This window comes from Hylobates moloch, unplaced genomic scaffold, assembly GCF_009828535.3.
Source record: "Hylobates moloch isolate HMO894 unplaced genomic scaffold, HMol_V3 SCAFFOLD_17, whole genome shotgun sequence".
Lineage (NCBI taxonomy): Eukaryota > Metazoa > Chordata > Mammalia > Primates > Hylobatidae > Hylobates > Hylobates moloch.
In genome coordinates this window covers 45,268,737-45,295,854 of record NW_026652292.1, presented here as the reverse complement: position 1 = coordinate 45,295,854, position 27,118 = coordinate 45,268,737, and the positions used below count along the sequence as shown (strand labels likewise).

The following is a 27,118-nucleotide window of genomic DNA, read 5'->3' as shown; positions in this document are numbered from 1 at the left end:
CTTACCTCCTATATCTGGACGAAGTTTATTGTCATAGCCTTGAAGCAATGAATTCAGAATTTGTGTGATATCTCCTTCATGAATTTTGGGGGCCAAGACCCAGGTTTTGTTCACTGTTAAATCCTCATCATCTTCATCATCTGCCTTATCAACACTAAATAATTCAAAGAAAAAAATAGATGGTAGAAGGTTCAATCAAATCATGTATAAAAGTATAAAGTATATTACAATTGAGTAAGAAAGTAACAATGGCAGACAAAAAGGTATTACAGTAACATTACATTTAGTAAGACTAATACATTTGTCATACAAAGTGCCCTGATATAATACTCAAAAAATGAGAATTCTGTGCCAGAAATACACAATATTATAATAAATTTTGACCACTCCCACAACTGTCGTTAACATTCATAAAAATTATTCCACCAAAATATGACTGGTGTCCCCTAAATTTGTATAACATAAAATCTGTACACCCATATGTGGTGACCTTAAACCATCACAGCCAAAAATAAAAATTAAAAGGTAAAGAATTACAGGAAAAGATGTAACAATTGGTCTGGTAAAATGTATAAAAAAATGGATGTGTAGAAAAGAAGAATTAAGAAAAATTGAGTAAAGAAATGTTTGAATAAAAAGGAAAACATGTTTGTTGTATATACTGTTGCTCATTTCTTTTAAGTCGGAAGAACCCAGCCATCTTTTTCCAAGAACTTTGTCAAAGATTTTATGATCATCAAATTATCAATAGGTGACTCATCTTGCACATATATTTGGGAGAAGGCATAACTATCACATTTTACTAGAAGTGATATTGGGGAGATCAAATACCTTTCTTCCTTTATTTTATAAATGAGAAAACCAAGGACCACAGAAAAATAGCCAAAATACAAATCTATTTATTAGCAAAACTGAGACTCAAACATTGCCTCTCCAACTATTGCTTTCTGATACACCTGTGTGCTTAAAAGTGAAAAGATTCAGCTGAATTCTGAATTGTGATAGAAACATCCAGTATATAAAGATATTCATCAACAATTCAATCAAAGGTAATAGATTACTCTTCTCTTTATTGCCCATAAGTAACTCCATCTTCATTTGAGTAAGTTCATTCTAGACTTAACAACACACTTATTTAGGAAATCTCTCATGCTCCAGTGAAAAGGGGTCCAAAAAACTAAACACTAACATTGGTAAAATCAAGTAAATCTGTAATTTTCCAGATTATTCACATATATTTCAAAGATGTGTTTCCCTCAAGCAGTAAATACTTAATGCTTTATACAGTATCTATTCAGACCTCTTTTGCTTTGAATCTAAACACCTTAGCAAATGCAGCCCCCACTCCTTTTATCCGTAACCTCTCAAGCTGATTTGAATTGCTAAGAAATACATCAGGCATGCGAATACAAGAGAACACACCAGTCCGAGATGTTTATGTTGGACTACCCTGGCCTTGAGAGAAGTATTATTACTTTTGATTGCCACCTCTTTGGTATTTTTTTAGTGCTTGCCTTCTCATTTTGTGAAAGAAAGTGGAGTGGCCAAATGCTGAATTTTCAGTTCCATTTCCCAAACATCAGCTATAAAAACCTGGGTATCACATCTGCTTTGTTGGCTATCTGTACAATGGTTGGGGGGTTGGGGGACTTAATTGTACCATCAGATTCACATTGCCCTCTATTTTGTTTTTTTGTGAAGATATTTTTGTTAAGATGCTTATGAAGATGGTTGTGAAGTAAAAATCCTTATATTGACATAAAAATTTTTATGAGATTTTAACATCATAAATTAAAATTTTACTTTCAAATAATTTACTATATCATCTTTATAATAATTATATTAATAGTTTTCTTCCATGGATTAATAACAGTGTATTATTAACAATGTTTCTCCTCTTCTTGTGAAATAATTATGCTTCTCACCCCAGTAACTTTTAGCTTGCCTGTAATCTGCAATACTCCTTCCTGCGGGAAGATTATACATCCCTGTCCTGTGGAACTCAGGTCTGACCCTGTGATTGACTTGGACTAATGGTATATAACTGACATGCATCACTACCAAGCAGTGGGTTTAGTGTCAGTGAAGTTTATTACATCTCTCTTGTCCTTCTGCCAGGTGATACTCAGCCATACTCACAGGCTACTCCATTACTTCACTCTCAGAGTGAGGGTGACTTGGACAGAGCCACAGCTGAACTACAATGGACGTGTAATCTGAGTGAGACATAAACATTTAGGGTTGGAAGCCACTGGGATTTGGAAGTAGTTTATTAACACAGCATAACCTAATGTGTCTTGGCAGATAGCCTCGGGATGGTCAATTTTATTTGTAACACTTTGAGAATACAAATTGAGAGATGTTAAGTAACATACGCCTCAGTTCTACTGTTCCAAATCTCACCAGTTTCTCCCATCACCAACACCTTAGTTAAACAATCTTAGCAAAATCTCTGCCAAAACAATTCTGGCCCCCTCAAGGAAATATATCACTAAAGTACATAGAATGTGCTTCTCATGCAACCTCAAGAAAGCTTTCTAGTAGTCAGAGGCCAGCTCTCAGACCCCAAAACCCACGGTCCTTCTACTATTATTATATTCCATTACTTTGCAAATGAAGAAAAACTCTGTGAGAAGCGGATTAACTTGACCAATGTAACACTGCTACTCTGGTAGAACTGGGGCTCTGATACCTGCAGGATGCAATGAGCACACTATAGCATTGTTTTCAATTTGAGATACGTTTATATATGAGTAAAAATGCTTTGAGCCTGTACTTCTAAGGATGAATTACTATAAAGTATACAAAGTTTCACTTATAACCTTATGCAGATTCCTGGAGAACATATTAGTTAACATATTTTTACTTACATCATTACAGTAATTATTTTGCTCTACTTGTGTACGGTATAGAAATTTTGTTGTATAATTTCCTTCAAATAATTTCCTATTATTTTCTCTAAGTAAATAAGTATATATAAGCTGAGGAATTAGAAATAGTGAGTTGTCACATGTTCTCACTTATAAGTTGGAGCTAAATGATGAGAACACATCGACAAATGGAGGGGAACAACACACACTGCAGTGTATCAAAGGGGGGAGGGTGGAAGGAGGGAGAGTTTCAGGAAAAATAACTAATGGGGACTAGGCGTAATACCTGGGTGATGAAATAATCTGTAAAACAAGCCACCATGACGCAAGTTTACTTAACAAACCTTTACATGTACCCCTGAACTTAAAATAAAAGTAAAAAACAATACTGAAGTATTAAGAATCCCTGTTGGTGTGTGCTTCTGGAATGTTTTATTTCCTAATTAGACTTGTTGAGATACTGGCAACAACTGAAATTTTAGGTTTTCATTCACCTCCAAATTTCAGTTTTATAGAATGAAATATCTGGTGGGTATGGCAGGCCGCTGCACAAATAAGCAGGTGATCTTTCCTTGAATAATGATTGCAATCAAATGGAAGATTTTAGAAAAAAAATAAAAGCTTTTTCTGTTTTTTTATGGTGGCAATATTTTGATAATCTAAAATCTACATGCTGATACTAATTTATATTGCCCTTTTCTCAGGTAGTAGAGAGGTAATATGAAAATCGACCTCAAAAATACTATAAAGTTATCTTTCCTCAGTTTTGGCAATAATATAAAAGAAATTTCATTATAGGTAATTTATCTACACCTTTTCTCTAAGCTATCAATGTTCAGAATATTCATTAATTACTTTGAATATTACATTGGTGTTATTTTGGCGATTAAAAAGTACTTCATAATTTTAAAAGCATAGCACTTATAGTGTGTTTCATGTCCTGATGTTTTTGGAAGCCAGGAGATTTTTGTAGCAGTTACATGTTTTGGATAACTATTTATTTGGAAGAAACAGGTATGCTTTTTTAAAAATAATACTCTGAGAATTTATTAAAAATTAATATACCTACCTTAAAAATGAGAAAATATAAGATTATATAGAATTTCCAGGACACACAGCTATTAAACAATAGACCCAGAATTTAAAATAATGTTGATTTAATTTGAAGACATATTTTCTGCTTCCTTAAAGTTTTCCTGGCACAACGTATATCTTTATTGAATAATCTAAGGTGGTTCGGTTTTGAATTTCCTAATTCACAAGACCACAACAAAACCTATGGTACGTAATCAGCAGACACATCTGGATTGTATGTGGCTAGGGTAGTCTCAGCCCTTGACTCCTGAGAAGGTAGAATAATAAACTCAAGGAGTCGCACACTGTATGACAAAAAAAAGCACTGTGATCTCAATCTCTGATCCAGTGTTTTTATCCATCTATAGAGATAATACCATGTACTAAAAATGTGCTAAGTGCTAGGAATACAAAGACAAATGAAATTATAATCTTGATCTAGAAGGTCTCATTTTCTAATAAAGGAGAAAACATTTTCAATCAAATGACACAGAAAAGCATCGGACATTAAGATACTTAGCGTGGTATTACCTACGATTGTGCAATTTCTTTTAACAATAACAGTATGTTTAAATAATAATTTATTAACAAAAAGTACACATCTATTGTTTGTTAAGAGTCTGTAAAAACATCAAATTATTTTCATAATTTAATATTACATGAAAAATAACAGAAAACAATTTGCTTTAATTGTCATCTATGTATAAAGTGGCTTAAAAGATTTCATGGAAAAACAGAATAATGTATACACTCAACATTCTGTACTAGTGAGACCACAGAAAATTTATTTTTGTATGTTAATAGTATCCTGAAATCTTCATGTATACATTGTATAATATAAATACATGAAAAGGAGTTAATTCAATGTGAATGCTAACTTAAGAATGAACTTCTTATATGCCAGATAGTGCTCTGAAATAAATTTCTAATTATAAAATGAATAACTAAATAGAGTATTTTAGAGAGAGAGGTAGAACGTCATACTCTTCAGAAAATTACTGTGGCAGCCCCGAAAATTTGCCACTTGGTTCTCCTGCTGTGGGAATATAGCTGCCTGCCAGTACTAAGGATGAGCCCTGAGTCTGCACCAGACCTAAGCTGTCTCAGGCTGCTTTCTGTCAATAACCGAACATAGTAGGAATATTAATTCAGATCCATTCCTGCCAGACTAGGAGCCCCTCTGAAGGGCAATTTGTGTTGGAGGATTGCTACCTGCCTGGCCAAAACTTTCTTAGAAGGGTATTGCGCTCAGATTCTTTTGATCCAAACTACTTCTTCCCCCTCTACTTTCATACGTTTCAAACATCTTTGTTACCTGAAGCCTCTATTGCCACTCCCTCCTCCTCTCATTTTTCTTTCCCAAGCATTTCTCTCTTACATGCCTAAGGCCATCTTGACATCTGTTTCTCAAAGACTTCTTCTCACATTCAGTGGCAACCTGTACTTATTTACTAAAGAAAATCTTTGAGTCACTTTGTATATGATTATTATTTCTTTTTGTCTTACTAAACTCAGTTATTTTAATGTATCATACAAATTTCTTTGATGACATAGGAAATTACTGTATGTGGAAAAAAAACCTTTAATAACTATATTACTCTTCTATATAACAAACAAGAGTTTCAAAATAATAAAGGGTTAATTTAAGTAAAGACAAGGCATGCTTTGCCATTAAATTATGAAGAAAATCCATCCTTATTACTAGAGAAAAAAATATATGCCTATAGCAAGTCAGTCAATTAATATAAACTATTTTTCATGAATAAAGTAAACATTCATTGAGGTTTGCCAAGGAAAATCTTGGTTTACAATTGTTGCCCCGAAATAATTTTTAATAGCAGCTTCTCATCATAAAATGGCCTACTTAGGATGATTAATTATATAGTCACCCTGTATTTAGTTCATATAAAAGTTACTGCAAATTTCCTGGTTCTGACACATGAGGGAGCTTCTTCCATTAATCTGTTAAGAAACCAGAGATGAAATTCAAAGTAGCTTAATAGGGTGCCTGAGGAATGTGAGTAAACCCTGAAGGAATAGTGATAGACTATTTTCCCCACAGTGTGAAAAGAAACATTATAATTGCAAGTGAAATTGATTGATGAGGCCATTTACATACTTCATTGGAAAAAAATGGTAATTGCTACTTGTACTGAGTATATGTACAGGAAAAATTCACTGGATAGTAAATATAATAAATATTTTGTCACTGGCACTTCCTCATAAACACTTCTGGGTTAGTTAATTGGTCATTATTTCGTCACAGGGAAAAGTTCCACCATGTTTATTAAAATAAATATAAGATTTGGTTATTCATATTGTTACCATTCGAGGTTATCATAGCCCTATTTTTTAAAGGTAAGTGGGGCTAATAATATTTTAATAGCAAATTAATCAGTGAATCAATATAAAACTGAGATAATAGGTAGATAATCAAGAAATCCAAATTTTTGCCTGTTATGATTACAAAATAAATAAATATGTTCAGAAATCATGATTACCCCTATTATTCTTGTCATTTGAATGTCATTGACTAGAGTTAATTTTGAGCGTCATTTTGATACTCCTATTATTTCATATTAATAAACACAGTTGACTGGGTTGTCTTGCTATCCCTATTAGTGCTCATTTAGATAGCTGAGAAAGAGCGTAAGTGGTTAGAATGAAACAAAAAGTATAGGTATACTCTCAAAACTGATATTTTATACATTTTTATATAGCAATCAGGAACCAAATTCAAGTTATGATTAGCTACATGTAATCTCTACCAAAGTTCTCTATATGTTACACTAAGCATTTCTAGGAACATAGAATGTTTGAAGTAAGAGCACGTTTAGATATCCTCATGTCCTACTCCTTATATTAAAAAATAAGGAAACTGGAGTTCTAAACATATAAATGACTTCATTAAGGCCTCCCAGCTACTTAGTGCCAAAAATTTCATATAATTATTATATTCACATGTAAAATGGTTATAATGATTCAAATGTATCAATGATCATACCACATTATATATCAGTTACTTAGAGAAATGACTCCTACTGAAAACATACATAGAGGTTGTAGTAAAAGGAAGTTATGAAGTATTTTAGAAACTCTTAAAAAGTAGATAATGATGTAATCATCAACTGTCTATGAAACCAATACACAGTTTAAGAAGCAAAACGCTCTACATTCTTCTCATCCTCAGATATTATAAATGTTATGATGAATTTATTGCCATGTTGTAGTAAATGTATTAACGAATGTGTTACATTAACTAATGTTAGTTAGTTATTACATTTTAGCATATACCTATGTATCCCTGAATGATACAACGTTACATATAGCCATAATACATTCTTACGTGTAGTCACATGATCCCTTTTTCCAATCTATTGGATATAAAATAGTATCCAATTTTCATTACATTACATTCCTGTAATTATTATAAAATAAAACACCTATTTATATGTATTGGGTATTTTGCCTTATGTAAACTACATTCTAGTTGGGATTTTAACACTTTTTAAACAAGTATTTTATTAAACTTCATTTGACAAATGTCCATTAGGTGCTTATTGTGTGCTGAGCATCCAGCATTTCTGGATGCTGGGGATGCAAAGATGACTAAAGCAGCCCCCAGAAGAAAGCTCATGGAAAAGAGAAGGCATAAGTATTAGTATTAATCTTTTAATGGTAATGTGGGATTTTAACAAATCATTACAAATCTTTGAGCCACAGTTTCCTCATCAAACTTTTAAGGTTTATATTTCTGTAAACCCTTAGGTAATGAATATGTATTAAACATTACTGGATTTATAAAAGGTAATTCAGAACTTCCTCTTGAAAATGGTAAAGTGGGCACACTATCCTTCCTTTTTCAGAAATCAACCAAAAGTAGCAAGGATATAGAAAACCAGATTCCCAAACCCCATTTTTTATAAGCAAAGAGACTTCAGAAATCCAAAGCACAAACAAAGAGAAGGAAGCTGGCAGAATGATACTTGCTAATTAAGGCGGGGGCAAATTATTGATACAAGATCAACAAACAGATGCATCATTGGCAGAGGTGGGTGGTCTCCAAAACTGGCTTGCGAAAGAAAATGAAAGTGAAAAAGAAAAAAAGAAAACGAAACCAAACTGGCTTACAAAAGAAAATGAAGCAAACGCCAATTGGCTGAGGCTGATGGAAGAATGATGCAGCCAAATATACACACTACTGTTTTCTCATAATGTGGTAGAAGACAGTCCCAGCACTTTGAATAGCCCTATAACTGCCTACCATGGCTGCCTGTACATTTAGGAGATTTGGAGGAAATTTGGAAATTATTTTAAATTACTAGTACATGCAAAACAAAGTGGATGTTTTAAAAGGACAATTATTGACTTGAGGGAAAAATTTTTACGTTCAGAAAAATTGTTATTACACTACATAACATGATTCACCTGTACCTGTATTTATACAGCCATAATTAATTTGAATGTCCAATATGGGTTTGATCAACATCACACTGTCTATCTCCAGACACATAATCTTCCAATTTTCTAAAATTACTTACCTGTATAGATAAATAGGTAAGCAGTTAGATAGACAGATGATGGATAGATAGATGATAGATAGATAGATAGATAGATAGATAGATAGATAGATAGACAGATAGATATTCTCTACAAGTTAGTCTGTGTATGCACTTTCCTTCGTATTGATTGTTTTTTATCATCAAAAAGCAAAACAAGTGAAGGAGTCCTATTTCAACCAATTAGATGGCTTGAATTATTTTCTTCTCCAGGTTCCAGTAGCTCTTTACTCTCCTTCCTGAAATGACTAGTTTTATAGGCACATTTGAGTGTGACCACCTACTGAACTATACGTTGACCTGGTATAAAAGTAATCAACAGGCAGGCTGCTTAAGCAGGTCTGTTTATACTCCCAGGTCCTTTCTCAGGCCAAGTTGTTTAGAATAGGGTAGACATCTGAGCCCCAAAAGGTTAGCCAGCCTTTCGTTCCTGACAGTGGAGAATTTTAACCAATAAATGCAGCAATAGCTAATTTGTAGTGCAGCCCATTTAAAGGCATAGCTAAAGAAAGAGAAGGAATTTCTGCCACCAAGACTGCCCCATCCCCAAGCTTTCCTGATGTTTGGCTGATCAATCCTTCATTAGGTCCCAGGTGATACCCCATAATTAGTCATTTATGTATTTACGTTGGTTTGTTTGGTTTGTATCAGTGCAATTTTGTAATTTAAAATGAAAAGAATTTTATACTACAAAAGACTTTGACAAAGAGTTAGAAAAGCAAAGACATTTTGCCATTGTTTTATTTTGCATTGGTAGGAAATGAGCAGATTTACTTCCTCAAAATATAATACAGCAAGAGCACTGTTAATAACTCAAATGTACATAAAAGCTCATAGCTTTAACACAATGAACGTTTGGTTCTACTCTGCTCAACCGAATTAAACTCAGGATGGATAATATGTTAAGTTCAATAATTAGGTATATGAACTTCTCTCACCTAACACCTCCTTTCCTTGTGACCTATCCTGACTTTAGAAACAGTTCATTTTCAGTCATTTTTTTGGTAAATGAAATAAAACATGTGGAGGTTACTATAAAATTTTTTTTAGCTGGCTCATTAAGCTTGTTAAAAGAATCATGAGTGAGGAAGAATCTGGCATGCATGGTCACCTAATTCATCCTTCTAGCTCCAAATGCAAATACATTTACATCATTTTTTTAATTGTGGGTACAAAGTAGGTGTATATATTTAAGGGGAATGTGAGATGTTTAGATACAGGCATGCGATGTGAAATAAGCACAGCATGGAGAATGGTGTATTCATCCCCTCAAGCATTTATCCTTTGAGTTACAAATAATCCAATTACATTCTTCAAGTTATTTTAAAATATACAATTAAGTTATGTTGACTACAGTCACCCTATTGTGCTATGAAGTAGTAAGTTTTATTGATTCAATTTTTTGTACCCATTATGTGGTTTTACAATTGTCTATTGATCTTTTCTCCACCCTTGAATATTATTTTCTTTTCATTTGTCATTAACTAGAAACTCATTATAGTTTGCCATTTATCAGCAAAAGTTTCATGAAATCGTATAAACTGAATAATATATATGTTCCTAAGGTAATACCTTATAATAATGTACACAATGCTTTATTTTTAACATGATTATACATCTTACTATTTAATATTTTAATGCAATCATTCTAAATTCTACACACACGAATGTACATGTACACCATCCTCACTGTCACTCAGTTCCTTCCTTTCTTGTTTCCTTTCCTTCTCTCGTTCTTCCTCCCTGTCACCATTCCTCCCACCTCATTTCCCACCCTTCTTCTTTTTCTTATTGCTTCCTATCTCCCTCTCTTTTTTTCTCATATGTGAATTATGATGGTGACACTAAATCATATAATTTTGAATCAATAAATAGAAATGATGATTCTCTTGACATTGCCTTTGGAGATATCAAAAATCCTATTTTATTTTAATTTATTTTCTTCGAATATTCTGTTAACTTGTTGTTATTCTACAAAAATCTCATGTTCTACAAACTTTCCAATTGAACAATACTTCTACTGAAAGCTTTGACATTTAAAATACTTTATACATATGATTATTTTTAAAATTAGATTAATATCAGAATACTATTCTACAAGTGGTGACATAACTCGATTATAAAAAGAAGGATCAATAATAGAATAAGTATTTACTTATGTATTTGGTTAAATGTTTATGTATATGTGATAGACAAAAATCTATGCTAGAGGAGATATGACAAAAAAACGGAAGGTAAATCAATAGATTTCCTAGCACATTCTGCACATTTTAAATATTTGTCAGAAGGAACATTAGAAATACAGAAAAATTCTTATATTAGTAAATTGGAAATACTTGGGAAATATTCTGTATAAATGATGGTAATAAGTATGGAATGAAAAAATTCTAAGAAACATATGGTATTGGGGAACTTTTAGCTAGAAGGGAACATGAATTGATACTCTTTTCATGCACATTTCTTAAGCCAGGAAACAAGAATTATGGCCTGTCAGGGCCAAGCCAAATATGAAAAAATTCTGTTTAGTAAATTTTTGGCACATACATTCAGTTTATATGTCACTAAATATCCCTGTGAGAAGTGGTGTTTTGCACAGCCACTTGAAGTAGAAATTGATTTTCTTCAATTCACATTTGCTTTGCTTAATATAGTCCACTCATTCATCAGTCAAGTAGGAGCAAAATGTTGAGTTTCTGTTCTCAAGAATCTTAAAATTTGTTCAAAACTAAAGAAATTCACTCACTCACAATGATCTAATGACAGGAGTTTTGTGCTAGGATTCTGAACATATTAATCCTTACCACTATCCACGAGTGTGGAGTCCTTTACCACTATCCTTACCACTCTCCATGACTGTGGGATTTTTGTTTTGTTTACGGATGCATCTCTAGTGACTAGAGAAATGATGGGCACTAAGTTAGCACTCAATTATTATTTGTTGTATGAATGAAAACATGAATGTGGATTTTATAAGGTAGGCATTTTACCCTAATTTTGTAAGTGAAGATCACTCAGTTTCTGAGAGATTTAAATAACTTGCCAAAGTTCTTACTATTAGTAAGTGGCAAAGGAAGAATTTATCACAGGTAAAATTCATCAGGAAGACTCAAATTATTTTAAAAAGTCTCCTTTGGGTCTCTTTAATTCTGCCCTTGCATTGATAACACAGTCTATTGTCAATACAACACCCATAGTGATGTTTTTAATATACAGATCTTGTCATATCGTATCTATGCTCAAAACCGTGGATCTTAGTTGGCGGGTTTTCCCTGTCTCTTAGGATAAACAGTGTCTCCTCAAGTTTTTAAAACACTTTCAGTACAATTGGTACCAGGTTTTCTTTGTATGCCTAGTAGAATTTGGCTGTGAATCCATCTGGCCCAGGGCTTTTTTTGGTTGGTAGTTTTTTTTGTTTGTTTGTTTTTTTTTTTTTTTTTTTTTAATACTGATTCAGTTTTGAAACTCAGTGTTGGTCTGTTCAGGGTTTTAATTTCTTCCTGATTCAATCTTGGAAGATTGTGTGTTTCCAGGAATTTATGCATTTCCTCCAGATTTTCTAGTTTGTGTGCATAAAGGTGTCTGTAATAGTCTCTGAGGATGTTTTATATCTCTGTGGGATTAGTTGTAACGTCACCATTGCCATTTCTGATTGTGCTTATTTGGATCTTCTCTCTCTTTTCCTTTGTTAATCTAGCTTTCAGTCCATCAATCTTGTTTGTCATTTTAGAAAAGGTTTCATTGATTCTTTGTATAAATTTTTGGGTCTCCATTACATTCAGTTCTGTTCTGGTATTAGTTACTTCTTTTCTTCTGCTAGTTTTGTGGTTAGTTTGTTCTTATTTTTCTAGTTTCTCCAGGTGTGATGTTAGATAATTAAATTGAGATTATTTTAACCTTTTCAGGCCCACAGTTAGCATATAAGCTTTCCTCTTAACACTGCTTTTGCAGCATAACAGAGACATTAGTATATTGTGTCTCTGTCTTCATTTATTTCAAATAATTTTTTGATTTATCCCTTAATTTCATTGTTTACCCAAAAGGCATTCTGGAGCAAGTTGTTTAATTTCCATTTAATTGTGTGGTTTCAAGAGATCTTTTTGGTATTGATATCTATTTTTATTCCACTGTGGTCCAAGACTATAGGTGGTATGATTTTGACCTTTTTGAATTGGTTGAGATGTGCTTTATGGCTGAGCATGTGGTTGATCTTGGAGTAGGTTCCATGTGCAGATGAGAAAAATGTATATTCTCTGGTTGATGGGAAGAGTGTTCTACAGATATCTACTAGTTCCAATTGGTCAAGTGTCAAATTTAATTACAGAATTTCTTTGTTACTTTACTTTTCTCCTTCAATCTGGCTAATGCTTTCAGTGGGATGTTGAAATCCTCAACTATGATTGGGTGACTGTCTAAATCTTTTTGTAGTTCTAGATGTACTTCTTTAAATGTAGGTGCTCCGATGTTGGGTGCATATAAATTTAAGATAACTGAGTCTTCTTGCTGAATTGCACCCTTTATAATTATGCAATGCCCTCCTTTGTTCATTTTTATTGTTGATGGTTTAACGTCATTTTATCTGATCTAACATAGTGAATCCTGCTCTTTTTGCTTTCTGGTTGCCCAGTAAAACTTTCTCTAAACTTTATTTTGAGCCTGTGGGCATTACTACCTCTGCGACAAGTGTCTTGAAGACAGCAGATGGATGGGTATTGTTAATCTATCCAACCTGCCACTCTGTGCCTTTTAACTCCTCTCTAACTAATTCTAAAAAGCCAGCACAACCCTGATACCGAAACCTACCAAAGACAATGAAAAAAGAAAACTACAGGCAAATATCCTTGATGAACATAGATGCAAAAACCCTCAAAATAAATACAGCAAACTGAACCCAACAGTACATCAAAAAGTTAATTCATCACAATCAAGTAGGTTCTATTCCTGGGATATAAGATTAGTTCACCATATGCAAATCAATAAATGTGATTCATCATATGAGCATAATTTAAAAAAACACATAATCATCTCAATAGATGTGGAAAAAGCTTTAAATATAATCCAGCATCCTTTCATGGTAAAAACTCTCAAGAAACTAGGACTTGAAGGAACATACCTCAAAATAATAAGAGCCATCTATGACAAATCACAGCCAATATCAAACTAAATGGTCAAAAGGTGGAAGCATCGCCCTTGATAACTGAAACAGGACAAGGATGGCCACTCCTACCACTCCTATTCAACATAAGACTAGAAATGGTAGCCAGACCTATAAGGCAAGAGAAAGACATAAAAGGCATCGAATAGAAAAAGAAGAAATCAAACTATGTCTTTTTAGAGAGTGTGTGATTCTATACCAAGAAAATCCCAAAGAACTCCACCAAAATGCTCTTGGAACTGATAAACCACTTCATTGTAATTCAGGACACAAAATCAATGTTTAAAACTCAGTAGAATTTCTATACAAAAATAATGTTCAAACTAGGAGTCAAATCAAGAATGTAATCCCATTTACAGTAGCCTCAAAAATAATACCTAGGAAAACATGTAACCAAGGAGCTGAAAGATCTCTACAAGCAGAACTACAAACCACTGCTAAAACAATTCAAAGGTGACTCAAAGAAATGCAAAAACATTTCATGTTCATGGATTGGAATAAACAATGTTATTAAAATGGCCATATTAGACAAAGCAATTTACACATTCAATGCTATTCCTACTAAGCTAACAAAATAGTTTTTCACAGAACTAGGAAAAACTGTTCTAAAATTCATATGGAACAAAAAAAGAGCCCAAATAGCCAAAGCAACTCTAAGAAAAAGAACAAAGCCAGAATCATCACATTATCTTATTTTAAACTATATGGTAAGGCTACAGTAACCAAAACAGCATGGTACTTGTACAAAAACAGACACATAGTCAAATGGAACAGAAGAGAGCCCAAAAATAAAACTGCACACCTACAGACATCTGATCTTCAACAAATTTGACAAAAACAAGCAATGTAAAAAGGACTCTCTATTCAATAAATGGTGCTGGAATAGTTGGCTTGCCATATGAAGAAGACTGAAATGGGACCCTTACCTTGCACCACATACAAAAATTGACTCAAGATAGATTAAAGGTTTAAATGTAAAACTTCACACTGTAATAATCTTAGACAAAAACCTAGGAAACACCATTCTGTATGTCAGCCTTAGGAAAGCAATTATAGCTCAGTCCTCAAAAGAAGTTGCAACAAAAACAAAAATGGACATGTGAGACCTTATGAAACTAAAGAGCTTCTGTAGAGCAAAAACAACTGTCAAAGAGTAAACAGATAACTTACATAATGAGAGAAAATATTTGCAAACTATGCATCTGACAAAGATCTAATATCTAGAATCCGTAAGGAACTTAAACAATTGAAAATCCAACAAAAAAAAAACACTAAAAGTAGGCGAAATACATGAACAGACATTTTTCAAAAGAAGACATAGAGGTGGCCAACAAACATAGGGAAAATTTTCCACACCTCTAATTGTCAGAGAAATGCAAATCAGAACCACAACAAGATATCTTACACCAATCAGAATGACTATTATTGAAAAGCCAAAAAGCAACAGATATAGACTAGGCTGTGGAGAAAAGGAAATGCTTATGCACTGTTGATGAGAATGCAAATTAGTTCTGCCAACGTGGAAAGCAGTTCTGAGATTTCTCAAAGAACTTAAAACAGAACTATCATTTGACCCAGCAATCCCATTACTGGGTATATAGCCAAAAGAAAACAAATCATTCTACCAAAAAGACACATGCACTCACATGCTCCATGCAGCACTGTTCACAATAGCAAAGTGATAGAATCAACTGATAGGTGCCCATTAGTGGTGGATTGGATAAAGAAAATTCAGTACATAAACACCATATAGCCAAAAAAAAGCCATTAAAAAATAACAAAATTGTATTTTTTGCAGAATAGAAAAGTAAATACCCCATGTTCTCATTTGTAAGTGTGAGCCTAACATTGGGTGCTCATGAACATAAAGATGACAACAAAAGACAATAGGGACTATTAGAAAGGGCAACTATGTATGAGGTAAGGGTTGAAAAACTAACTATTGGGTACTATGATTCGTATATGGCTGATGGTATTATTCCTACTTCAAAGCTCAGCATCATGCAATGTACACAGGTAACAAATCTGCACATGCATCCTTGAATTTAAAATAAAAGTTGAAAAAAAAAAGAATAACTACAAGGTTACAAGCAACTACAAGGCCCCCACATTATGGTCTTCCACTTCAAATGGTTATCTCCCCAACCCTCACTTGGCATGACTGAAAGCTTCACTCACTTCTAGTATTTGTTCAAATATTATTTAATCATTGAAGGCTGTCTGATCACTATTAGCTCTTCTATCCAAATTCCACACCTTCTTATCCAGCTTATTTGCTTCTCTATGTATTAGTCCATTTTTATACCGCTATAAAGAACTGCCCAAGACTGGGTAATTTATAAAGAAAAGAGGTTTAATTGACTCACAGTTCAGTATAACTGGGAAGGCTTTGGTAAACTTACAATCATGGTGAAGGCAAAGGGGAAGCAAGGTACCTTCCTCACAAGGCAACAAGAAGGAAAGGTGCTGAGAGAAGGGGGAAGAGCCCCTTATAAAACCATCAAATGTCATGAGAACTCACTATCACGAGAACAGCATAGGGGTAACTGCCCCGATGATTCAATTACATTCACCTGGTCTCTCTCTTGACACGTGGGGATTATGGGGATTACAATTCAAGATGAGATTTGAGGGGGGGATATGAAGCCAACCATATCACCATAGCTCTAATTTAATTATAGAATCCTATACATAAATGATAAAGGATGAAATAGTATTAACCCATTAAATTATATTTGCCCATTTGGACAAAAAGATAATTTTATAAGTTACAATTGAATATATTTATGCTTATTGTTTACTGTGTATTTCTCCCTCCTGAGTGCCAACTCCAAAATAATAGAAGGTGTTTTATCTCTAGTTCATGGACATATCACAGGTTTCTAGAACAGCATCTGTCACACACAGAGTTTCAATAAATATTCTTTAGTAAATAAATATGTATTGTCTCCACAGGTGCTATCTGTGATCTGTTGTTCATGACAAGTTAGGTAGTATTTATTTACAACCATCAAACACATTTTCATAAACACAGTATTTCAGGGAAAAGTTCCAGAAAAGAAATGTATGTGTTCTAATCTTTCCGAGTAGAAGATACAATATACTCTATATCACGAAATATAAGAACTAGCTTTATAAAGGGTAGGAAAAATCACTAATTTTAGACCTAAAATCAAAAAGTAAATAAATTTTCTCTCTTTTTTGCCTTCATGTTTGAGCTACTAAACTCTTTTTTAGAAAAGTTCCTTTCTAGGGTTGTAGCTCTGAATAATTTTTCACTGTACACAAAGCTGTAGGAAAGCAAAATAAGTAAAAGTGTGATAAATAACAGCATTGTAGATTTAAACTTTCAGAACTTTATTATATGTGCTGCTGAAGCAAGCACTAAACTTCCAGAGTTTTAAAGAGGAGAATTGATAATCCACTCAATTCTATGATTATTTTATGAGCACAAAGGAAAATACAGTGGAACCTATCACTTAACATACATAGAGAGATGCTTTGAAAACTTGAAATGGCAGAAGAGAACCAAGCCTAGAATATTAGGTAAGTGTGTCCCTGTATGCTTCCAATCTGTCCTGTGGTTAACTCTAACATGCGGTTAATCATATTGTTTCTTAATTAATTACTTATTTATTTATGGCCCTCTCTAAGCTTTAAGCAATTTGAAGGTATTTAGGTATTTAAATACCTTAGAGCCAAAGATATTTAATGTGATACCCCCAGCACCTACTCCCAAATCTGATACATAGTTTGTGCCCAATTTAATAAAAATCAATGAATAAGTAAATGAACAGAAAAAAAATTTAGATCTTATTGTGCTATTTTCAGATAAAATTACCATGAATCAAGAACATAACTAAAACTATAACTGTGGTCCTTAATTTAAAAATTCTGGTAGATAACCTAACATAAAGCTAATTTAAAAAACATAGTAACTTTCTGATACCAATACTAATTCATCAAAAATAAAAACAGAAGAAAAAAACTTACTCATTTGACAATGACAACACAACTTATGAAATGATCAAGCGGAACTATAACAGGGAAGGTATATGTCTTATGTGAAGAAAACTAAAAACTTTATTGAGGAACATAAGGACAGAAAAAATAAAGAGAAATTAAATATTTTGCCTATAAAAATATTGTTAATATATGATTCCTAAATTTTTGATGCATTTAATAGAGGTTTAATCAGAATCTTATCGTTTGTGTGTAACAGGTTAAAACCATTAAAATTAAGTAGAACAATCAACATGAGAGTTTACAAGATATTATTTAAAAAGGGAATTCTAAGATGGAATTTTTCTGGCAAGAATAAAAAGAAAACAAAATAAAGTTTCTGTAATTAAAACCTTATTGTAGCAATAAATAGTGAAAACAAAATTAGGCTTTCAAAATAAGATCCCAAATATATAGACAGTATATGATAAAAGTGAATTATCAGTTTAGAAGTACAAGAATTATTCAGTAAATTGTGTTGAAATGCTAAGTAGCTCTTTTAGAAGAAAACAAAATTAGATTCCCACCTTACACAGTAAATTGTTATATATACCATGGCATTAGGGAAAACCATTTTTTTCATGTGTTTCAACAACAGCAACAATTGAAAATGATTTTCGAAAAGCAAGTAAAGAAAAATTAAGTTGAGTAAAAAACTCAAACTGTAAAGTAAAATTAATTTTCTGTCTACAGACCAGAGCATGAATAAGATTATACATCAATGATTTTATAATTCGAGATGTGAAAAATTGATTTAGGAGAAAGAAGCAAAATCTGGCTTCATTTATAGTCTATTTTATATGGTTTCCTTGGTAGAGTTGAAGATATAGATCTCTTCAAAATTACGTCTAAAATAGGAAACGAATAGCAATTTAAATTGCTTTTAGCACAGTGTATCTCTGTTACTTTCACAAATGAGTCTGGACATTTGCCAATCATATCAGAGCATAGTTTATTTAGATTCAACATAAGATTAAACATAAGATAGCTAATAAAAAAGAGTAATATCAGAATACATTTAAAAATTAATTGGTACAGTGGCATGTTTTTAGAAAGAGGATAAAAAAGACAATTATAAAACAGATTTTTTTCTTAATGCTTTGGTTATAGATTTGAAATTTTTGTAGTTTTTTTATTGATTTTTAATAAAAGAATAAATACTGCAAATAAAACACTATAGCTTGCCAACTTTTAGATTTTTGTCTTTGTTGTTTATTTGCTATGTTTAGCAGGCCAACTTCGTTCCTCAAAACAGAGTTTAGAAAACTACAAACCACCCATCCAGTGAAATCTTCAGAAGGCTGGTGAATGCCCAGAAATTGTAAATGTTATTTTGTGACCATTTCTATATGAGTGCCTTTTGGAGTATGAGAAAGAAAATGTAATTTTTATTATAGTCTACTTAAAAAATGAACACTGAATAGACAATATATTGAAATTATCAATGATTTCTCCATTTTTAAGTTCATTTTCATAGTTCCTGACAGAACATAAGTTAGACTTAGAAAAAATAATACAAATCTTGGTGACATTCACACTCTCTGGACTTTGGGATATCTATGCTTCAGATATATTCTTCAAGGCTGCTAAAAATTTTGCAACATGGAGGCATTACATTGAGCTTATTAAATTATAAAACATATTAAAAGACCTTAAAAGTGGAAGAAAGAAATGGGAATTCATACCTCTGAAGGCAGAAACATATATATTTTTCTAAGCCTTGGGATCTGAAATGAGTGTCAAATATTTTAATTGACAAAAGATTGTCTTAGACTATTCACTTCAAAAACTAAGAGAATACAAATAAGTGAATAGAAAAAGCAAAACAGTCTAGTCCACTCTAGTTATGACAATCTGATGATTTTGGAAATGAATTGTTACTAAGAAATTCCAGAAACAAATATACGTTCATAAGCCACCTGCAGAGGGTAACAAATTAGTTTATAAAATACAGGCATCTGAACTAATATTTAAGTTCAATCCAGCCAACAGGGCTACTCAGTGTTAGTAAATATGGCCCTTTTCTGGAACAGGTATTCTTTACTCAACACACTCTATTACACGTACTGGAAAATTATTATAATTATACCCATCTAGGATGACCAAGAGGTGAATGATATCCCTGTACTTAAGCATACTGTACTTATTGTACAACCATTAGTGATTGTTCTAGAAATCTACCCAAAGATTAACCTAGTGGCTAGAACCCTTGATTCTAGCAGTCTTAAAGCTATCTAGGGAAACAAATCATATCTTGACATGACTATTAAAATATATATTAAACTCACTATTTTAGAATCATAAACTTTCTGATCCTATATTCTAGCTATAGGTTGGAGAGCAGGGTCTATATTAAGTTTACTTCTGTATCTCTATTGCATAGCACAATCTCTATTACTTTTTAGTCACTTAATATTTGTCTAACAAGGAGAAATGTCAAATCTCAGAATACATTATTTCTGGGAGGAAAAGATTTCTACATTTCAGGATTTCAAAATTAAACTAAATTATATAGCCTTCAATAGGATGTTTCTATTTTAATGCCACATCTTACACAACCAGAGTAAAGGCTCACCTAAAACATATAGGAAATCTATATACAAAAAATTCTACTAAACTGTGAGACTCTACCTTTGGCACAAGATGGTAATGTTATCTCTGTCTCTCTGTCTCTCTGTCTGTCTCTCTCTCTCTCTCTCTCTCTCTCTATATATATATATATATATACAGCTACAGTATAATATGGCTTACCCTTATCCTCAACCCCCCTAACAGAATATATCCTACCCTTTCCTCAGATGTAAGGATATATACTATACATAGATCTATCTCTCTTTCTATCATCTATCTATCTATATCTATCTATCATCTATCTATCTATATCTATCTGTCTATCTATCTATCTATCTATCTAGATATATATATCCTTCACTCATACTGACCTGAACTTATGCCTATGACAGCTGAGAACATACAATATTTTCCCAGAGTTGCAACTGATGGCAACTTGTTTATTGCCCCCGCTGTACCTCCTCTAGAATTCTGAGTAGCAATTACAGCATTTTATTGTGTTTACTTGTTTATGTTAATATGCTATCTTGACACAAACTACTAGAGTTTATGTTCACTGAGCAGGAATTCTGATTTCTGTATCCTGTTCATCCAGCATATAATATATGTCCTATTTATGCTAGTTGAACACCATAGGGCAATGCCTTTGTCATGTTTACCATTATTGCCATTATATCTAGTTTCCAGAACCCTGCTTAACATGCAATGGGCACTGAGTAAATATTGGTGGAATGAACGGTAGTGGTCAGTGAGTATTTACTGAATGGATTAATAGCTAAGGCTATTTCTTGAAACATGGAACTTCAGCTGGCTAAACTATTTTAGTACTGACAGATAATGAAATGTTTGAAAATAAAAAAACTATAAATTTAATCTACCTGCTACAGAGCATGAGGATGCACTAACAAGCTTCTGCTTGAACATGTCTAGTGATAAGATATCCATTACCATGTTAGATAACTTTTGTATTGGGAGAAAATCTGCCTTCATATAATTTCCACTACTTGGTTTTGGTTTGTCTACTACATCTATACATAATAAATTCAAACATGATTTTATATATAGCATCCTTTAAAAGAAGATAACCATTCAATTCCTCAGTAAACTTATGTAAATTAAAAATTTTTGCTTTCAAGTTTTTAACTTATAGTTTTTTTTTTTTTTTTTGTCTGCGTCAAGTACTTCACTGTGTCAAAATTTTCTTTAAAATAGTTTGGCACTACCCATAATACTCCAGAAAGTATGTGATAGGTACAAAGTAGATTTTTCTACTTAATGTGATTTTATCAATGAACTCACAATTTACTGTAGTATCTCTTCTCTTCTCCTCTTTTTTCTCCATTTCGTTTAAAAAAATTTAACAACAGTAATGTTCATTGTTTTGACTTATGTTGCACTCATAATCTGAGAGATGTGTCAGTTAAAAATGCAGGCAGGGGTATCTATAACACAGGGATTTAAGTTTTGGCTTCAGCACCTATCAGCAAGATGACTTTTAATAAGTTCACAAAAATGTCTGCTCCCCTGTTTTTCCATCTGTAAAATTGAGAGAATAACAATATCTAGGCTATATTCTTCTTCTTCTCGATACGTAATTTGGCTAAGTATAATCTTCTAGGTGGAATACTTGACTTCAGATTTGAAGACATTTTCCCCATGGTCTTCTGGTATTGCTGATGAGAAATCTCTTGGCTCTTTAGTTCTTTTTCTTTGATTGTGATCCATTCTTTCAGTATATCTTCAAAAATTTAGGCTCCTCTGTTTATCTTTAGAGTTCTAGAGGTGTATTTTTAATTTTGATTAAAACATATTTTTTCTTTAATTAGTGTCATAAATCTAGGTCTTAGCCATGAATAAGTATAAGCTGCATTTAAAAGACATTTAAAAGACTTAAAAGACATTTAAGAACACACAAGGATCCACATATTTCACTCTACTGCACTTAAAACCACTTTAGCGAGGCTGTATCATACTAGAATAACTATAATTCCACAGAATATCTGTTATGACTTTCTTTTCATATAAAATTTTAAGTGCTAGTTTCTTTGCACAGATTTTCTTTCTTGGAAATTTCATTTCTGGAAATGCATACGACAACTCCACACTAATGAAGATTTTCTGCCTCAAAGAGTTGTCTGAAATCACTCCAGTGAGAAATGGTGGAGCTGAAACTGGATCTGTTGGTAAAGGCCAGGATTCTCACTTGAAAGCCTGCCCATATGTGAATTACTCTCTTGAAGCTCATTCTTCCTCTTCTTTCATGGCAGTCATTTATCATATTTTGATAATCATTTTCTCAGTATCTCCAGAGTCATTTTTCAGATTTTTTTTACTCTCTTTTCACCCCACCTTTGGGCCTCCACCTTCATCCTTATATTCTTACATTCAATTAATCTATTTAATATTTGAATGAAATATCAAACATTTCCTCTTGTTCCTTAGCCATAAGTGTTCTTCATAGTATAGAATGGAAGAAAGATACTGATTGTTTGGATAAACTAAAAGACTCTGTACACAGGGGGTTTATCAATTATGACATTTGCATTTTAGCTTCAAAAATCATTTTCCTCTCAGTCTTTTGCATATTTAACTATCATAGAATATCTTTACTTAGTCATTTGGTTCTCAAGTTTGAATGGTTATCATCAACATTTTATTACAAAATTAAGCCAAAAATCTAGACACTTAAAAAATTATTCATTCATTACTACCTACACAAAACATATTACTGAAATTACTTGAAAATCATATATTTTAAAAAGCAAGTTTATTTGAATATTTTCAACTGGGCAACTGAATGCCACAGAGTATGATTATTGACTCGTGGAAATTGTTCTGAAAAAAGAAAATTGTGAATTTTTCCTGGAGCTCTTTCAATATATAACTCTTAGTCAAGGCTTATTGTAGGTTACTTTTGGTAACAGCTAAAATCTCTTTTCAAATTCTTTTTAAAAAACTGATTATAACTAGATTTTTTTCACCATTACAAAGAAGTTAAATCAAGCTGAAGAGATTCTAAAGAACTTGTCAATATGCCAAAGAGTCTCCTAGAGAATGATACACAGGAACCATGACTACAGTTTTAGTTACAATGATAGAATAGATTTTCATAGTTCAGCAATAAAAAATAAAATAGTGTCTCTCCTCTACACTCTTGATGGAAATTAGTGAGGAAACTAAGCATTGCAACTGATTAAATACAAAAAAAAGCTTCCAATTTGGGGAGTCCCCAAAATAGATGACTTTCCAAGATATATTTTGGAAATCATATAAAACACTAAAATGCTTACAAATGAACTATTTATGGTTAGTTTTGGAAGGGAAAATCTAACCAAAAGAAAGGGAAAAGGAGAGAGAAGTATAATCGTACATGATTTATACATGTTAGCATCTGTTACCTCCAACTAAATATTAAAAGGATAAAAAGTTCAACTAACTGTAGCTACTTTATTTTACTTATTTTAAAAGAATGTTCATTGCAACATTATTTTTTAAATTTATTTTTTAGCAAAAGCATGCTTTATTTCCTTTTAATTGCTGGATTTCCCAACTTGGTCTCATAGAACCCAATGGAGAAAGAAACATGTTCTAATAACATTCTCATGGTTTGCCCACAAAAGTGTTTCTGTGTCGAAATTTTTCCATTCACTGAAGAAAACAGTTTACGATGCATGTTAAAGAAAGCATGCTTACATTTGCCTTTTATTGATAGCTTTCTATCTCATTTTTAAAAATTATGTTTTTAGGGGGTACTTTTAAATGTATAATATGAACTGTCATAACTGAGGCCTTAAGGGCTAATTAGAACAACACCTTATAAATTTATCTTTTGATGTATATTTATTCACTGGACAAAATAATCCAGGTTATCTATATTACTATGATAATAGAAATTATGTGTTAAATGTGCAATACCTTTCTCACTTATACATATGGTTAAAAAGTCCATAGCATTCACACTTAGAATTTCCCTCTTGAAAACTACTTAGAAAAAACAGTGAAGCAACCATTGACTTATTTCATGTTTCAGTTGAAATCATAGATGTATTGAATGTGAAAATCTTAAGAAATCATATGTGGTCTACTATCCTTCACTTCAAAGATGAAACTGTGTTCAGAGAGGTTAAAGGCCCTTGACACATGAGATCATGTCTCCAGACTGCTAAGCCTGCACTCTGTCCCTACAGCACACATCTCTTCAACTCTGAGAGCTTGATGTAATTGGCTCTGGAGCCAATTACAATGATTGCAAATATTCCCCAAAACAAAACATGTTTATTTAAAATAAAACATCTCTTAGGATAGATAATGTGCTCTTTACTAAGCAGCTTGCCTATTTAGTTGAAAGGAAAACTTGTATACAATGATAAAAGGTTGTTATTTCAGAAAACTACTGGTAAATCTGTTTTTACTTTTGTAATATTATGATGTACGTGTATACCTAAATATCTTTTATAAAATGCTAAAATGTATTCAAAGAATAAGCCATTATGACACAACATATATAAGAAATAATTCATCCAGTAGTATGTTTATGTTCATGTCAAACATTTAAGAATCTAAGGGAACAGGGTTAAAAAAAAGGGAGAAAACTTCAATCCTAAAAGAGCAGTAACTGTCAAAAGATTCTAATAAGTCTAATATTACTTAGCATACTTTAATCCAATCTCTATTTTCTGAGAGAAAATATACTTGTTCTATATGCTGGTGTGGCAAAAATTCACTCTAGCTTTACACTTACGTTTATAATAATAATTCATTTTAACAGTGATACAGGTAGTTATAAAGGCATGTTTCTATCTTCATAATGATTGTACTCTACTTTTGAATTCTATACAGAGTTACTTTTTTATAATGTAATGTTAAAAGTACATTTATTTGAAACAGGTTGCATGGTATGAGTACCATGTCCCAGACCTTCATAAGTGTCTATGTCTTAAGATATTTTAGCTCAAGTCACCCACTACTCCTACATATAATCCAAGAATGATACCTGAGCATTTTATATGTCTACCAGAATGACTTAAACATTGTACTGAAAGGTATTACAGTCCAGTTTTGTTCCTGTTAAATTTGAAATTTGTGATTGGTGACACTTTTCTCTCTCTCTCTCTCTGTCACACACACACACACACACACACACACATACACACACACACAGCCAAGACATTCATGTGGCCACACATTTTTAATTACTGATGGACAGCCAATTAAAAAAAAAACACTCAAAGCTGGTTCAAATTAAATACACACGGTTATTTTTTACTTGGATACTATACATTTTTAATGCTGATAGATTTGTTTTTAGCCAGATTTACAGTATTTCTTGATGTAAAACACTGGTTTGTTCCAGAAAGTTACCAAAAACGAGGAAAGGGGAAAAGCAGTAGCAGTAGTTAGAAAAACATTAAACATATCATGCTGTGTAACAGCAAGTTTCTGAAATAACTTTGTTTTTAAAATGCAGAATCATCCAGAAAGTTCATCGGTGGCATTCATTCAGTAAATTTACCGGCAAAGTCATTTCTACTCCTCCTCACTCCTTCCCAGTAACTCAACCTTCACTAGTTCACTAGTTTATACTCTGCTTGAAGTCAAAAACAATTGAACCAATCTCATGCTTCAGAAATATGTTACTTTCTTTCTATCTGAGAATGAATAGATCTAATCAGAAAATAAAACGATGGTAAATACCACATATGTGTTAGGAAATGCAAATTACTTAACGTAGAATAATTTTTAAAAGAAAGGGGAATAAGGGGAAAGGGGTAGATAGTAAAGAATAGTTTTAAGCCCCTGAATTTACTCACCAGTTTCCCAAATGCAGGGTCAGTAACAAGAAGACCAACCTCACCCCTCTACTTTGACTCCGCAGAAGAAAAGGGGAAAAGAGAAAAGCTTTCAAAGGACCCATCGGAATCGCTTTTTCTACGTGTGTTGCACTAGCTCAATTCTCTCAGCCAGGACTTTTCCTCCCACCTCAGCAGCAGCTGGCTGAGTACAGAAGGGAGAGTGTGGAAAGGCAGAGCACCTCCCAACCAGGTAGGACGCGACTCCCAGCAGAATTGAGCCAGGGAGCCAATCAGGCCGAGAGGATGCTGCCATAAATTATCTTAAAAAGAGTTGAGCCAATCAGTAGCCCAAGGAGGCGGGGTTCTCCTACTAGAAATTGAGCCCAGTAGGGAAAAGGGCTCCGTTTTTCTAAAAGAAAAACAAACCTCTTCTCCCTCGCAGCCGCGGAGAAACGTTTGAGTGGCCTTGAGCAGAATCCCTCCCTAGGGAGAGGCTGCCTTTCTCCTTCCCTTCTGCTCTTCCTCTTGTCTGACTCTATTTCGGGGCGACTGCCTCTTTCCTCTCCCGCGTTCGGATTCTAAATCTGTCTTCCAAGAGAGACCCGTGGGAAGCAGGCAGTGCCTAATTGGTTTTCCCCAGGTTCGTGAGGATTCTGTTAATTTGTGTTAATCATTTCGTTAATTTTGTGGGTGGGGCGGTGTCTCCTTTTTCTTTGCAGATCCAGCACCTGGAAGGATGCTCCGCACAAATGAGCACTCAGGAGATGTTGAATATATAATTGAATGAATGAATGAATGAATGAGCAGGCTCCATGAATTCCTGGTTACCACGTTTGCTCCCCCCAACCCCCTTCCACCGCCTTAATAGTGAGAGAGGATATGCAGGCTTCCTCTCCCGCCGGGCACCGAAAGATGACACTAATGAATAATGCCAGGCAAGAACTATCTCATCTTACAAACACAAAAACAAGTCTGATTTTATAAATGTTGTCTTAGCCATAGGAGCTGTAGACCTATCAGATGGGCAATCCTAGTTCTCTTCCCCACTCCCCATCTGCTTTTGCATCTGTTAAGCCCCAGTGTTTGGTACCTAACTTC

The 27,118-nt window shown here is 33.1% G+C and overlaps 1 protein-coding gene across 1 annotated transcript in view; it reads right to left on the bottom strand.

Moving 5' to 3' along the window:
* Positions 1-26,297, bottom strand: part of GABRG1 (gamma-aminobutyric acid type A receptor subunit gamma1) — an 88,525-nt gene extending 62,228 nt beyond the window's left edge. Inside the window, exons 1-2 of the mRNA XM_032135688.2 lie at positions 26,039-26,297; positions 6-154 (exon numbers count right to left, since the gene is read on the bottom strand). Coding sequence (XP_031991579.1) covers positions 6-154; positions 26,039-26,142 — 253 coding nt within the window. The 5' untranslated portion in view covers positions 26,143-26,297. The remainder of the gene's footprint in view (positions 1-5; positions 155-26,038) is intronic.
* Between the last annotated feature and the right edge of the window lie 821 nt (positions 26,298-27,118).